The 14809-nt window shown below is 40.0% G+C and overlaps 1 protein-coding gene across 4 annotated transcripts in view; it reads right to left on the minus strand.

The window, feature by feature from the left end:
• The window catches only part of RELN (reelin), a 3085913-nt gene that overhangs the window by 362254 nt on the left and 2708850 nt on the right, over positions 1-14809 (minus strand). For all 4 annotated transcript variants that reach the window (XM_044088524.1, XM_044088525.1, XM_044088522.1 and 1 more), the window contains exon 48: positions 8129-8306. In XM_044088524.1, the coding sequence (XP_043944459.1) occupies positions 8129-8306 (178 nt within the window). The remainder of the gene's footprint in view (positions 1-8128; positions 8307-14809) is intronic.

Here is a 14809-nt window from a genome sequence, read left to right on the forward strand (position 1 = left end):
AAATTTGTCTGCTGTGGTATTTTAAACCAAGTACAAACTGAGATGGTACTAGATGTTAAAGGGGTAATCTGCTGGAAACTGATTTTGTGCACATTAGATATTATCTGGTACTAAGCTCTTACCCCACCAGAGGTTCTGTTTTTAAAAGTGAAATCCTGTGGCAGTGGAAAGAAGTTCACTGCTGTAGAATAAATATGAACCACAAAAAATAGATAATTGTACAATTGTGAAACTTTTGTGCTTACACCCTGGCAAAAATCCATTGAGAAGTACAGATTGTTTGTACTGAAAAATGAAAAGTGAAAGCATAATATGGAATGCAAAATAAAGTTAAAATTTAAAGAGTGATGATTCTAGCCTTAAAGGATCTATAAGGCTATGTAAAGTGAAGCTAAAACAGTGTGAGTTATTATTCTAATTATAAAGGTTTAAACAGCTGGACTAACTAATGCTAAGTAGTAGCATTTAGTATCAAACAGCTTATAGAAAAGTCATTTTCAGAGAATGTAGCTGCACAGCAAATAGCCAACTAGCAAACAGCGATAAACAAAGTTCTTCAATAAAAGGTCGAGGCTTTGCTTGAAATGTGTAATTCCAGTCCTGGAGCTGCTGAGATCACTGAAATGAACACTTTGGTTTTGGGGTTAAAGGCTTGTCTTGATACTACAATGCTGAGACACCCAGGACTTCAAACACAGTGCAACCTCTTTAAAGAAGGAGGTCAAGGAAGTGAAAAAGGTTGCATAAGTCATTATAGCTGAAACAGAGATCTGAAAAAGCCATAACCATATGGCATTGTTGTTAAACACAGAGAACAGACAATTAAGATTCCCAACTATCTTACCTATATTCAATTTACTCATGCCCATAAACTCATCTTTAATCCCTCCAATTGCCCCTCCCTTGCCTCCTCCTTCAAAATGCATCTACCCAACAGACTTCTAAGATCCAATAACCAGAATTTGCTTGAACTGCACAAGCCTGCTCATCCTCCAGACAAACACCTACTATCCTTTTCCCTAGCACACCTCTGGAACTCCCTTCTACCTCTTATTCGTACTACAGACGACTACTCTGCCTTTAAGACCCTGCTTCATTCCCATATCAAAACCCTCTGGGAATGTTCCTGCTCTCATCCCACATGACTCACCTCTTTTTTCCCCCACTTCTCACACTCCTTTACTTCTTTCTTCCCTTCATCATACTGAGCTCAGTCTACCACCATTTTCATTTCTGTCATTTACTCCTACTCTTGCTCTATTTTTTTTACTTTTCTTTTCTTATTGTCCCATCCTTCTTATATTCAATAATTAACACCTCTTATTCCCCATCCTACTTTAACTCTGCTAAGATTTCATGTAAAACTGTAATGCCTGCTCTGTGTTATTTCACATTCTAACAAATTTAACAGGAATATGCACTAATGGCTTTTTCTTATTTTAATTGACCTATTTATGTGTGTTTGTGTGTGTGTTTGCAATTTTTAATTGAATTTTCGCTGCAATCGTAAGTTTTTATCATGTTATGTAATACCATCGTTCTTCAATAGTATTACATAAATGTAAATGCATTGTCTTCATATTATATTGCTGTTCATGGAGCTTTTCTCTCTGGGACTCCATTGAAAATGGGATCAATGAGCTCTTCTTGGCCCAATGGACTATCCCAGTAAACAAACTGTAAAATAAATAAATAAATAAATAAATAAAATAAATAAAATAAGAGGAAATGGTTTCTTTACAAAGAAATTAAATAGACTGCCATAAATATGATCCTAGAAGAGGAAAATTGTGCATTTTTTAAACAGAGTCACCAAAAGCCAGTGGCTGAGATTGAACTACTGAAAAGTCGTCAAAGCAAAAATAAGAAATTGCTTCTTTGTCTGGAAGACTTTCTGAACGTTTTAAGCTGGAACCAATAAAACAAAATAGTAGGCCTGAATGTTCCAGACAAACTAAAGCAACATTTTTAAATAAGCAAATAGTTGTGTTAAAGCAAATAACTGATGCAACTGTATCTGAGTATCAATACAGTTTAGATTTGCTAAAGAAACAGACTGAAAAAATAAAGAAAGATATGGAAAGGATGAAAGATTTACATAAACAGATTGAGGCACTATAGAACAAATGAAACTAAGATAACAGAAAAGGAAAATTAACCTGTTTAATACAATCTGAGAATATAAATGTGCATGTCTTTCAGACTGATGAGAAAATATTACTAGACTTCCAAACTGTGAATGATGCCATTAGTGACTTGAAAACAAAGTACAAAAATCTGAAAAGTGAAACTGAGTTGTTAAAGAAACAACTTCAAGGGAATGAGATTCAAACTAAGGATGATATATGAGCTTTTGTTTGTGAAAGTAAAGTACTGAAGGGGATCATGAAACATAAGCAAGATGCTTTCTTTGGCTTGGATTATATAACAAAAAAGTTTGAAGGGGGAGATAAACATACACAAGTTACTTTTTTTGTGAAATCACAAAAGCGGAATTCACTGCTGTAAAGTGTATGTAAGATAAGTGAACTAGATGTAATGTCAGTATGTACAAGATTAAAAAAAAGTGTAATATGCATGGCTGCCTAGTTAATGTGTTGCAGGAAGAGCAAAGAAAACTGTACTGCAAGGTAGATGAGCTAACCACTAAATTTAAAAATATGAAGGCTGAATGTTTAACTCAGAGTGAGGTTTATGAAAAATATCTGGAGATAGAGATATGTCAAACAGTGAAAGCTAGCACAGAAGGTATTTTATAAAGTATATGAATGTGCCCTTAGTATCTAAGACAGTGTTCAACGTAAGTGCAATGTTAACTGGGTAGGAAAGACATTGCTGTCAAAGACCCAGTTGGTGAAGATTTTATCCTACTTGTTAAACTGAAAGCCAGTATTATGATGTCACTACAGCAGGATTTTGCTGATGATTTATGGGAAATAAAGAATAAGAATCAGAAGCATGTGTGAAAGAACTGCAATAGAGGATCAAGAGTTACAGGTTCATAGGTAGGTACTAGGCTATTGGCCCTAGGGCATAATTAAGCCTAGCCAAAAAAAAATGTTTTGCTTACACTTCCCTCCCAAGTAGTTTAGTTTCCTGCGCCCCTGTCTAGCAGAGCCACAGAAGTGATTCCCGGGGTGAATTTCCTGTTTCCCATCCACTCATAAAGATTCCTCTTGAAGAGCGCTAATGAGGAGCTCTGCCTCACATATATGGGGACCTTATTCCAGAGCAAGGGAAGTCCCTGGGACACGAATCTGTCCCTCCAACAAGTCCTGTTTATTGATTATGTCAGGTTACGTCCCTTGAGTGTGTAGCTCTGGTGGATTGGGTTTTCCTTAGGTGGAGCATTTCTAGCAATTCGGGGTTTGACATAGCCTTGTATGTCAGGCAGAGATCACCTCTGAGTAGCCGGTACGTGACCGAGTACAGTCTGAGTTTTTTTAGCCTCATGGCATAGGACAACTGTTCTCTTTGTGAGGTACTTTTGAGGCCTCTCCAGTTGTTGCAGATGTCATGTTAGGTACATCCCGAACAGGGCATTATATTCAATAATGGGTCTAATGAGTGATGAGTAGAGGGGGATAATAACATACTTATTTCTGGATGCAAACCCTTTTGTGATAAGGTGGGCCATGTAGAAGGATTTTCTAACCACTTTAGCAATATGGTTGTTGAAGGAGAGGTTACTATCCACCTGAGTCCCTAGGTCTCTTATCACACTCTCCATGGTAAGTGGGCTACCACCTATGTTGTAATTCATAGGTACTTGGTTTTTCCCAAAGGGGATGATGATGCACTTTTTGGCATTTAGCTTGAGGCCATGGTTTTGGCACCATGTATCTGTATCTGTAAGACCCTTTTGAAGGATATCTACATCAGTAGGGGTCTTAATTATGGCACCCAGTTTGCAGTCGTCTGCGAACTTTGTTAGCCATAGTCCCTCCATGCTTGCTTGTACCTCCGAGAAGTAGATACCGAACAGGAGGGGTCCCAGGACTGAGCCCTGTGGTACACCACTAGACACAGGTTTGGAGTCAGATCTAGCGTTTCCTATTCTCATTGAATGGGTTTTATCCATAAGCCAGATAGAAACCCATCTTGTAACATATTGGTTTATATTTAGGTTGGTGAGTTTGTCAATAATTCCTGAGTGGGGAATGGTACTGAAGGCCTTTGCAAGATCAAGGCATGCTGTGTGAATCACCTTTCCCTCATCTATTGCTTTAGTGACCATTTCAAAAAAGTCAACCAGATTTAGGAGACAAGACCTTCCCTTTACGCACCCAAACTGGGTGGGGTCAAGGGTTTGTAGGTTCCCAATGTCTTTGTTTATGAGTTTCATGATGATGTGCTCCATGGCCTTGCAGACAAGACTCGTCATGCTGATGGGGCAGTAATTCCCGGGGTCAGTGGTGGCACCTCCTTTGTGGAGTGGTATAACTGTTGCCATGTGCCACTTTGTGGGCATATAGCCTGAGGTGAGGCTGTGGTTAAACATGGTATTAAGGTGAGGGATTAATTTGTTTTGGAGCTCATGTAGTATGCAGCCTGGGATGCTGTCTGGTCCCATGGATGCTGTATTTCTTGCCTTGGAGAGTGCTGTTTTCACCTGAGTGTCTATGATTTTAGAGGCAGTACAATCTTCTGGTATGGAAATGGGCCCTTTGGGGGGTGAGGGTGGGGTGACGTTTGCATTGAACCTATCTGCCAGTATATTGGTGATGTCAGTTGGTTCCGTGAATTTTGAACCATTATGCTGTAGCTCAGAGCAGATCTGTGAGCTGTTATTTAGGTTTTTGACATAGCTAAAAAATGCTTTGTGATTGTCTTTGGTGTCTGTTGCAATTTTTCTTTCAAAGCTCGCCTTAAAGGTTTTTATGAGGGTTCTTAGATTTTTGCTAAGGTTGGTCAGGGAGCCCCTCCATTCCCAGGTTTTTACTCTTTTTTGCATAATTTCTTCCTTCTATTATAGAGCTTACTTATGGCCGAGGTCCAGCAGACTGGTTTCCTCCTTTTGGAGGAGTGGGTCTTGGTCTTGTTTGGGATAGTATGGTCCATGCACTCATGTGCACTCTAGGGTGATGAGTTTATGATCTGATCTGACCAATGAGGAATTTACCACAGGTGTGGAGCATTTGTCCCCCATGTTGGTGATGACCAGGTCCAGTATATTTTTACCTCTTGTAGGGGTGCTAATAATCTAGTCCAGAGCATTGCAGTTAATGTACTCCAGAAAGCACTGAGCAAAGGTATTTGTATTTCTGTAGTTTTCCCATTTGATGTTTGAGTAGTTTAAATCACCCAGTATAAGGGTGTTCGGTTGGACTCTCATGTTTTCTAGTACCTCGAGGAAAGAAGAGTGCATGTCATGGGGCTGGGAAGGTGATCTGTAGCAAGCTACAATCTGGATTGCAGTTTTTCCCATTGTCAGTTGCACTTGGATGATTTCTGAGGCATCATACTTTGCAACCTGTCTGGAGGTGTGGTTATCCTTCATGAATATGGATACGCCTACTCCCTTTGTATTTCAGTCTAAGTTTTGCAGCCGAAATGTGTGGTATGATTTGTAGCCTGGAATTGCTGGGGTGATCTCTTGAGCCTTGAACCAGGTCTCCGTTACTACACAAATATCGATGTTCTCCATATTAAGGAGTGCCTCAAGAGAGTGCATTTTAAACTCCTAGCGTTCAGCAGCATGACCTTCAGTTTTTTGTCACTAGTACTTGTTACGGTGGTGGATTTGTTTTTTGAGCCTTGCCTAAAAAAGGCACTATTGGGGTGGCAAGAGCCTTTGCCAGTATCCTAAATCCCAGGGGTGACAAATGCAAGCCATCTCTGGTGAAGCATCGAGGCTTATCGAGCACGTCATCCCAGGCAGACAGGTACTGGATCCCCTTTGAATGACACCAAAAACTTAGCCAATTGTTGAAATTTATCATTTTTTCCTTGTACTGAGGTATCATTCTTGGTAAGGGTAAGATGCTACTCATGGCTAGGGTCATACCTGCCTTGATTACATAATCAGAGAGATCCTCTATGTCTCTTTTCATGTAGTCCAGGAAGGTACGTCTCAGGTCATTCACACCAACATGGACAATGACAGGGTCGTATTTGTACTTGTTGTGGAGTGACCTGAGTGCGTGGGTAATGTGGCGGATTCTGGTGCCCGACAATCAACTGACAGTGACCTTCTCTTTGTCCAGCCTGGTGAGGGGGACAACGGTGTGCCTGACTATGGAGTCACCTATTACAAGTGTGTTTGATAAGGTGTTTTGCCTAAGGGCTGTGGTTGTGCTGCACACTGGTTTTGGTGGTTATGTGATGATTGCGGTGTGTTGGTGGGTGTAGGTTGCTTGCGTGTCTGTTTTGGAGGTCTCTGTTGTTTCCGCAGATTTTATTTAGAGCCACCAAATATGTCTTTATGTATCTATATGTGGGGTTTGCAGTTGCATGTGTGGTGGGTCTATGTGTAGTAGGTGGAGTGCTGCAGGTTGGTACCGTCTCCTCTTGACTGTCAATTCCAGTCGTGACTGGAGAGAGCTTTGCCTCAAGTCTAGCTATGTAAGTGCATTTCTCACAGATTTTGGTGTTGTGTGATAGGAGGAGAGGGTTGTCTGTGTACATGAGGCAGTTGTGACATTGTCTCAGGATGCCCAAATTCATCAGATGCACAGAACACACTGGGAGCTGACTCTTGGACATGCCTGAATGGGTTAACAGATTAACAGATAAATGATGCACTTAAGAAAGAGAAGGAAGAACTAACAAAATGGTAAAACACAAAGAAGCTGAACTGAAGTAACTGTTCATAAACTGCACAGATAGAAATGTGATATATGCTGTCAAATTGGACATGTGGACAGGAATTGCTTGCATTGTGTGATTATGTGCAGAAATCTATAAACAAACTCTTTCAGTCTGTGCATAATGTTGCAAATTATATGTTTCAGTTGACGTGATATCTAAGTACTTTGGAACACAAACAGAATAATACTCATGTTATGCTTAAGAATGGTGCACCTTTTAGATTAGGCAAACATAAAAGAAATTGGGGAGAAGATGGAAAAAATAAAGGAAATGGTGAACAAGGAAAATAAAACCATGTGCTGCCTTAAAGGGTCATCGAGTACTGTCAGAACCCACAGGACCATATCCCTATGGTTAAATTCTGCAGCAATCCTTCTGGGGCTATAATGGCTCACATACAGTCTAGGAGGGAGTTAAATGCCTACAGGGTAGTTGTTGCTCATAGGTTAATAGGTTATAGGTTGCTCATAGGTTAATACTAGGCTAGCTGTCCTTTCAGGCCATTTAAGCCTAGCCAGTTACCCATGTGAGAATCAAACCCTGCACCTTCTGTCTGTAAGGTAAACACCTTAACCATTAGGCCAATGAATTCAAATAAGCAGTCAATTCAAACCAAAGTTGTCTTGTTGAGGCTGGCCAGGAAAGCTATTTAATAACAGGAACTTAGAGAGAAGGAATTGGGCCCAGGATTTGAGTGGGATTCCTGGATGGATTGTCCATCAGGATGCACTGGCTGGCCCATGAATGGCCACATAACTGGCAAACTCTCCATCTAAGCTGGTGAACCAGGTGACACTGGTGAAGGGAAATGGTTAAAGCTGCTCTTCCCCCTGCTGCTTGTGTACTGGTTTTTATTAAGTTTCGTTTCTGACCTCTTTCATAAACATCGGGGAACAACAGTTTATGTAATGTTTTAATAATTATAGGAAAATTAGAAAATCATATTTGCCTTAATATTACCAGACATTTGACTTTTTATGTGTTTTAATTAGTCAGAACTAACCAAAGAGGGACTGTTCTGTGAAGACAGGTTGCTCTGATATGAACCATATCCCAAAAGAATGGCTAGTCCCCAATGAAAGATGGTTATACTGTGTATTAACAGAAGCAAGGATGAAAGACCGTTACAAGCCTGCTCACTGATCACCCACCCCCAATTTGTGTCATCAAAATTAATGTAATCTGGACAGGTACATTTTTTTTTCTACAGATACAATTTATAGATGCATCAGGACTAAGGAACAAGCTGGGGAATACCATCCTGGTAGTGGTGCCTTACAAATAAATAACAGACAGGAAAAAGAAAGAAATCACTAACCCCACTGAAGTGCAATGCCATCCCAGAAGCCACGGCTCCACAAACTGTGTTCAGTTTGCCTCCATTTACTATCAGCCAGTTCTGATTAGAAGGAGCACGGTTAAAATTGTCTTTCAGCTGTACAGGCAATGGTGTTTCAGGCTCATCACAGTATAATCCACCCCAGTTGTTGTCACAGCTAGAAGATAAAGGGAAAAAATCACCTTATTTAGTAACAGACAATATCCACACTTGGTGATCAGACTTTCAAATATATTTAAAAATGTACATATACACTGAAAATGAATAAACTGCAAGCGATCCACATTTTACATGGTAAAGAAATGCTTTCACATAATGCCCTTTGTAATGCACTTGTAGCCCTTGTAGCTTTCCTTTGCGTTGAACAGCAAATCCTGAAAGACACCCACAATAATGGTTGGATTGCTCCCAGTCCAGATGTCTGAATCAACTTTACTTCTTATGAATGTAAACTCATTTTAACACCAGAGAAATCTTTGCTAGAATGACTTTAACACAATATATTAGATATTTGCTTTTCTGCTGGGAGCAGAGCGCTGTGTTGTGAGGTAACTGTCCATTTCTATCAAACATCCAAAACTTTGCAAGATTCAGTTTTTGTGAAGCATACATTGGACACTTAGGAGCTTTGTTATTCAAATGATTATAGAACACATATTAATTTTAGAAACTATTAAATGTATTAATTTATTGATAAAGTTGTTTTTAATATGCTACTTTGGAATGAGCTGCTCACTGAATGGTGATCAGAAGTGTGCTCTAAAAGCTGTGATTGGCAAATGGAGTTAAACTGGTATGTGAATGACTTCGGGGAAAAGGGACACTTTTTGTTTACAGGGGAGTAGGTTTGGTAAGTTGTTGCAATGAAACACCACTAAATGGCAATACTTACTTTTAATTACTCCCACCTCAGTTTCAAGATCTGAATCTCTTTTATACCTCTTCCTCACAATTTCATGGGCAATATATATGATACTGGGTGGCGTGTAGGTTATAGTACCTCTCACAAGGCATTCCAGGGCATGTAGTGAAACAGCTTCTTCAAGTCGGTCTCTAAAACACACACATACATGGCAAACTCTCATGATCCCCTCAATATCCATGCAAATAGTAAAGATACACTATTCCATGGTCAGGAGGGAATTCAAACTGCTACTCCTCTATTGGAGACACATTTACTAGATTAATCCAATTGCCAGCTCCCTGTCATTGGCCTTTACTGTAAGAATGAGGAGTATGCTCCCTCTACAAATGGAATACAGTCTCATATTTTCCTTTTTGAAAATGGGGAACATCCTTGAGTTTGCCAATCTAGAGCTACTGTTGCCACCATCCAAACAATATGGCAAAGGTGTATTAAGCATGATTCATCAATACTGCGTATTGCGTCTTCATCATTTCTAGCTTGATTGCATCTGTTCCCACAACCTTACCACATCCTGTTTAATCACCACAATGAACTCATAGCGACAGACAGACAGATTCTTTCAGATGTTTCTGGTACTATCACCTTAGATAAGGCTATCCACACCACATTAACAACCTCCTCAAAGTGTTCCACAACTGAGGTAAGCATTTCTCTAAGCTTTCTGAGAACAGCCTTGACAATGAACCCCCCCACCAAGTTGTAGAAGTGTCTCACCATCTCTTTCCACACATCAGCCTTTGCTTTGGTGACTGCTACATCTGCTGCCTTCCTGACCTATCAGTCCATATCAGTCAAATCTGGGGACTCCTCAAATCACACTGCATGCACAGCCTTTTCTTCACCGTGTGGCTTCTGTCATGGCTGGTGTCCAGTTCTGTGTCCTAGAGTTTATGCAGTTGTTTGCTACCACAACACCTGTTGAACAGCAAATGTTCAGACTCAACTTCTCCGTCCCCCTTGGCTGTATGACATACACTCCTTCAGAGGTGGGAGTTGAACTCATTCCATACAGAAACATTTGCTAGGCATTATGAGAATTATTTTTGGACTGTTCAGCCATTATCCTGCCTGTCATGCATGTCTGACTCAACTCACACTAAGTGGTGATTGGTTAATGGCTGAACACCTTTCTGAATAAGAGTGCTTAGAACATACACCTCAGGTCTGATGACATGAGTACAAAGTCGATAAGTGATCCCTAGCCTAAGGTGTTTTGGTTTTAGGTACACATCAGCACAAATGTGTTCAGTAATGGTATTATGGACTATCCATGGCTAGCACAGAACTTCCACTACTAAGTCATCATAGGGTTCAAATCAGGCAAACTATTCATCCCAGTCAAGACCCTCCCGGATCTCCGTCATTCCCAGTGTGAGCAATGAAATCTGCCAGTAGAATTACAGAGTCAGTAGGTGGCACCTTTTCAAGAACTGCAGCTACAGTCTCTGAGAAGGCAGAATGCTGACAATAGCTGTACAACAGTGAAGGATTTCATTTCAACAAATTGTAATTGCACTGAAGCAACCCTCCCATCTACTGGCACAAACTGCAGCTGTTCAGGGTTCAGTGTTATGGATATTCAAACACACATCTATGGCTTCTCTAGAGGGGAAGTTTCAGAAAAGGTGAGACACTACCACCATTCAAGAAGAATGGATCTATAGCCAACATTGCATGAAGAGGTAAAATCAACTAAGTCTAACTGATAGAAATCCAAATACATACTGTTATCAAGTACTTGAAATCCATGAAGCACTAAATGAAAAGTCTAAATAGTGCAAAAATTCCATTGTTTACTTAAAAATCCGTAGTGCTTTCATTCATAAAAACATACACAAACTTTATCAATGAACACATACAATTCACTCCATACATACCATCTTAGAGAAATCACATTTTCAAAACTAACCAGTACCTAATCAGTATTTTAAAGCTCTTATTAAAAAAAAAAAAAAAAAAACAGGCTATATGTATCACTGCATTCCTGCCATATTAACTCCCTTTTTAATAACAAATAATCTAAATAACAACATGTAAGGTCACCTTCAATCTTTTCTAAAACAAAAAATGTGAATGTTTTCAATTTTACACAATGCATGTGTCTAAAAAGTGCATTTTTTTCCCGTCTTTACTCTTAATGCTCCTCATATAATCTGCAGTTCTCCTCCTTAACCTCCTACTTGTTCTACTGATATGAAAACTTTCACAGGCAGTACGCTCACTGTGCATGGTAAACTACATTTCTTGTATTACAAGTGTATATAACATTTACCTCTTCTGTTGTTTTCATAAAATCCTTTGTTATATATGAACTATTGCCCAAGTTTTTTATACTGTCTACACTGAAAACATGAATATGTTCCACCATACACCTTTTTAGTAATTCTAACTTTATTTTTTTCTGTTTTATTATTACTCTTTTCCAATTCTCCCAGCCAAAAGCACAGAAACCACTTAGAATGTCTGTCTGTCTTGATGTGGAGGTATACATCCTGGGGGTCTAAACAGCACATCCAATCATTCACCTTCAGCAGGGCAAAATCAAATGCATCATGACCAGTCAAAAAGGGATCTTCCTGACATAAACATTTAGGCCACTGAAATCCAGGTCCTTGTTCTTCTTTGGAACTAAACAGAATCTTGAATGGATTCTGGACCTCTCTGGTCTGGTAGAATCTTTTGCATGGCTCTTTTTTCCCAAAGTGTCTCTTTTTGCACTTTTAGTTGCTGTGATGTGACTTCTGTGAGCAGTGGAGACTAATGGGGAGGAGGGTGGGAAAGGGTATTGTACAGCCTCTGGATACTCTCTCTCTCGTCCAAATGACCTGCATGATGGCCATCCATACAGCTGAGTGGTGAGATAAGCGGCCTTGACTGTTTCCAGAGGTGAGCAGTTGGGTAAGCCTTCAGGGACTTTGAGATTGCTTGCCTAAAAATAGGCCTGTAAAATTCCTGGTTTTGCTGACCTCCTTGACCTTCTTGACCTCTTGGTTAGCATCTATTGTATGGGCCACCTCTGTTACAGTCATCCCTAAGACATAAGGGCTTGACACTGAGGTTTCTGAAACCATAGAGCCTGGACCACTTCTAATTCCTGTTACAGGATCTCTGAGGAGTCTCAAATGTGACCCCAATGACATACTGTGTCTTACCTTCTTGTTCATGCCTTAGCAATCTGTCTTTCACCATAAGTCCAAAGAGACAGAAAGATCCTGGGTCATATTTTTAATGCTGCTTTAAAATTTGTCTGCAATGTTGAAAGGGCAAAGCCAGGCATGACACATCAAGGTAATCTCTGTCCCTACTGCTTTAAATGCTCCACCAGCTGTATTATGTGTCACCTACATAAAGAGCCAGGTAATATTCAATGTAGTACTCAATGGAGTCTGGTTCCTGACAAGCCTTCTGGGAGCCAAATCTACAAGATGGTCAGCAGGAGGAACCACCTTGGAGGTAGAAAGAGAACAACAATAAACCTCTAAAAGCACCTCCTCATTCTGAAAGGGTGGTCGACTGACTAAGATCCCCTCTAGTGCATCAATTCAAGGATTTTGCCAAACATAGCATTTTCTGATGGAGTTTGGGGGGAACTCTTTTGCTCAACCAAGTTTGTGTCAGATGTTAAGGACTCCATTGGGGAGTCCACATGCTTCCTATTGTATATCCTTTTCCTAGGAATATGTGGGGAGGCTCTTCTGAATCTCAGGACAACTCACATTAAACATGAACTGGTTCCTTGAAATCTTCTGTTCGACACTGCCCCAAGGACAACTGATGATAAGCTTGAAGGACCAATAAAGTAAACATAAGTCGCATAGAATTCCTGAGACAGCAAGCCCCAACATCAGCAATCTGGAGGGCCGTGAGACAGAGATCAGTGCCAATATATCAAAGGCTGAGAAATCCAACAACAAAAATGGCACCAAATGAGTTGGTACCAAGGGCATGCTGAAGACTCAAAATCAAGCTGTCATGTCTGAGATCTCACCCATGTCAAAGGTCTCAGAATTGAGTGAATTGGATGCAAGGTTCTATTGCTGAGGTAAACGTACTAGATGGTGCCGAACACATAGGCTCTGTACGATGTCTTGGCACCAAAAACACTGGTGCTAAAACAGGGGCTGAGAAAGTTGTAAATAACAGTGATTTGAGGCCAAGCCAGCCCACCCTAAATACAGAGGGTGACAGGATGACACCCTTCTCAATCTGTGCCTTCAAAAAATCCCTAATCATACCAAGCCAGCCCACCCTAAATACAGAGGGGGACAGGATAACACCCTTCTCAATCTGTGCCTTCAGAAAAGCCCTCATCATACCAAGCCAGCCCACCCTAAATACAGATGAGGACAGGATGACACCCTTCTCAATCTGTGCCTTCAGAAAAGCCCTCATCATACCAAGCCAGCCCATGCTAAATACAGAGGGGGACAGGATGACACCCTTCTCAATCTGTGCCTACAAAAAAGCCCTCATCATACCATCCAGCTAATGTGTGTATTACTCCTAAAAGATATGGCAAACCGAAGGGAAGATGTAGATGGAGGTTCTGATGACAGGAAGTAGACAGATATTTTACAGAGATGTGCTTGCTGACAGATTTCCTTGGGGGCCTGTCTTGAATTACAATAGGTTCTGAAATGACAGAGCAAAAAGTGAAGTTTCACTCACTGAAACTGGTGACAAATGAAGATGTGCCTCTTCCTGCTTCAGCACTTTTTGGGCTGAAGACAGCCCACATCATCTCAGTTTCTTTTTCTTGAATCTTTGTTTCTCTTTCTTTTTCCTTCTCTTTATTTTTACCTTTTCCTTCCTTTATTTCTGACTTTCCTGAAGAAATCTGAGGTTCCTGAGAAAGGAGTCCTTTCAGAATGAGCTTATTTCTTCTGCTAAGGATCAAGGCCTAAAGCCCTTACAAATGGCACATTCTGATATAAACTGGTCTGGCCTGAGGCATAACATGCAGAAATCATGGATTTTCTGGGACAGGATCTTGTGGCCACACTTCCTGGAGCTCTTATTCACATGGAAAGACAAAGCAGCAAACTTCAGCAATGATACTAACAATAATTCCCACTAAGGCCTGACCAATGTACAACACTTAAGAACAGCTACTGAATCAAAGGATAGAAAAATGGTAGAGTATCACAAAAAAGAAAGTTTAATGAGGTATATCAATATCTCTCTCTCTCTGTATGTATATATATATATATATATATATATATATATATATATATATATATATATATAGAGCCCCCCACATATTTTAGGTATTTTAAGTATTATGTTCGGAAAAGAGTAATATATTGGAATTGCAAGTATCCATGTATATAGTTCAAAATATTTAAAATATGTGGGGGGCTATGCACCCCACACCCCCCTTACTATATATACTAACTCCAGGGTCACACTACAGTGGGGAAAAGGCCATGTATAACTTTCAGTGAAATGTGTTTCAGTGAAGTGAGTTTTCAGTGAATTGAGCTTTCAGTGAAATGTGCATTCGGTGAATTGTCCTATACATATATATATATATATATATATATATATATATATATATATAGATACATATGTGTGTGTGTGTGTGTATTATGGAGTCTTATACATTAGACTTATAGAGTAGTACTAGGCTAACTGCCCTTGTGGGCCATTTTAAGCCTAGCCAATTACCGCATGTGAGAATCAAACCCTGCGCCTTGTGCCTGTAAGGTAAACACCTTAACCATTATGCATAT

The sequence above is a fragment of the Protopterus annectens genome, chromosome 11.part0, assembly GCF_019279795.1.
Source record: "Protopterus annectens isolate FY-2018-M chromosome 11.part0, PAN1.0, whole genome shotgun sequence".
Classification (NCBI taxonomy): Eukaryota; Metazoa; Chordata; order Ceratodontiformes; family Protopteridae; genus Protopterus; species Protopterus annectens.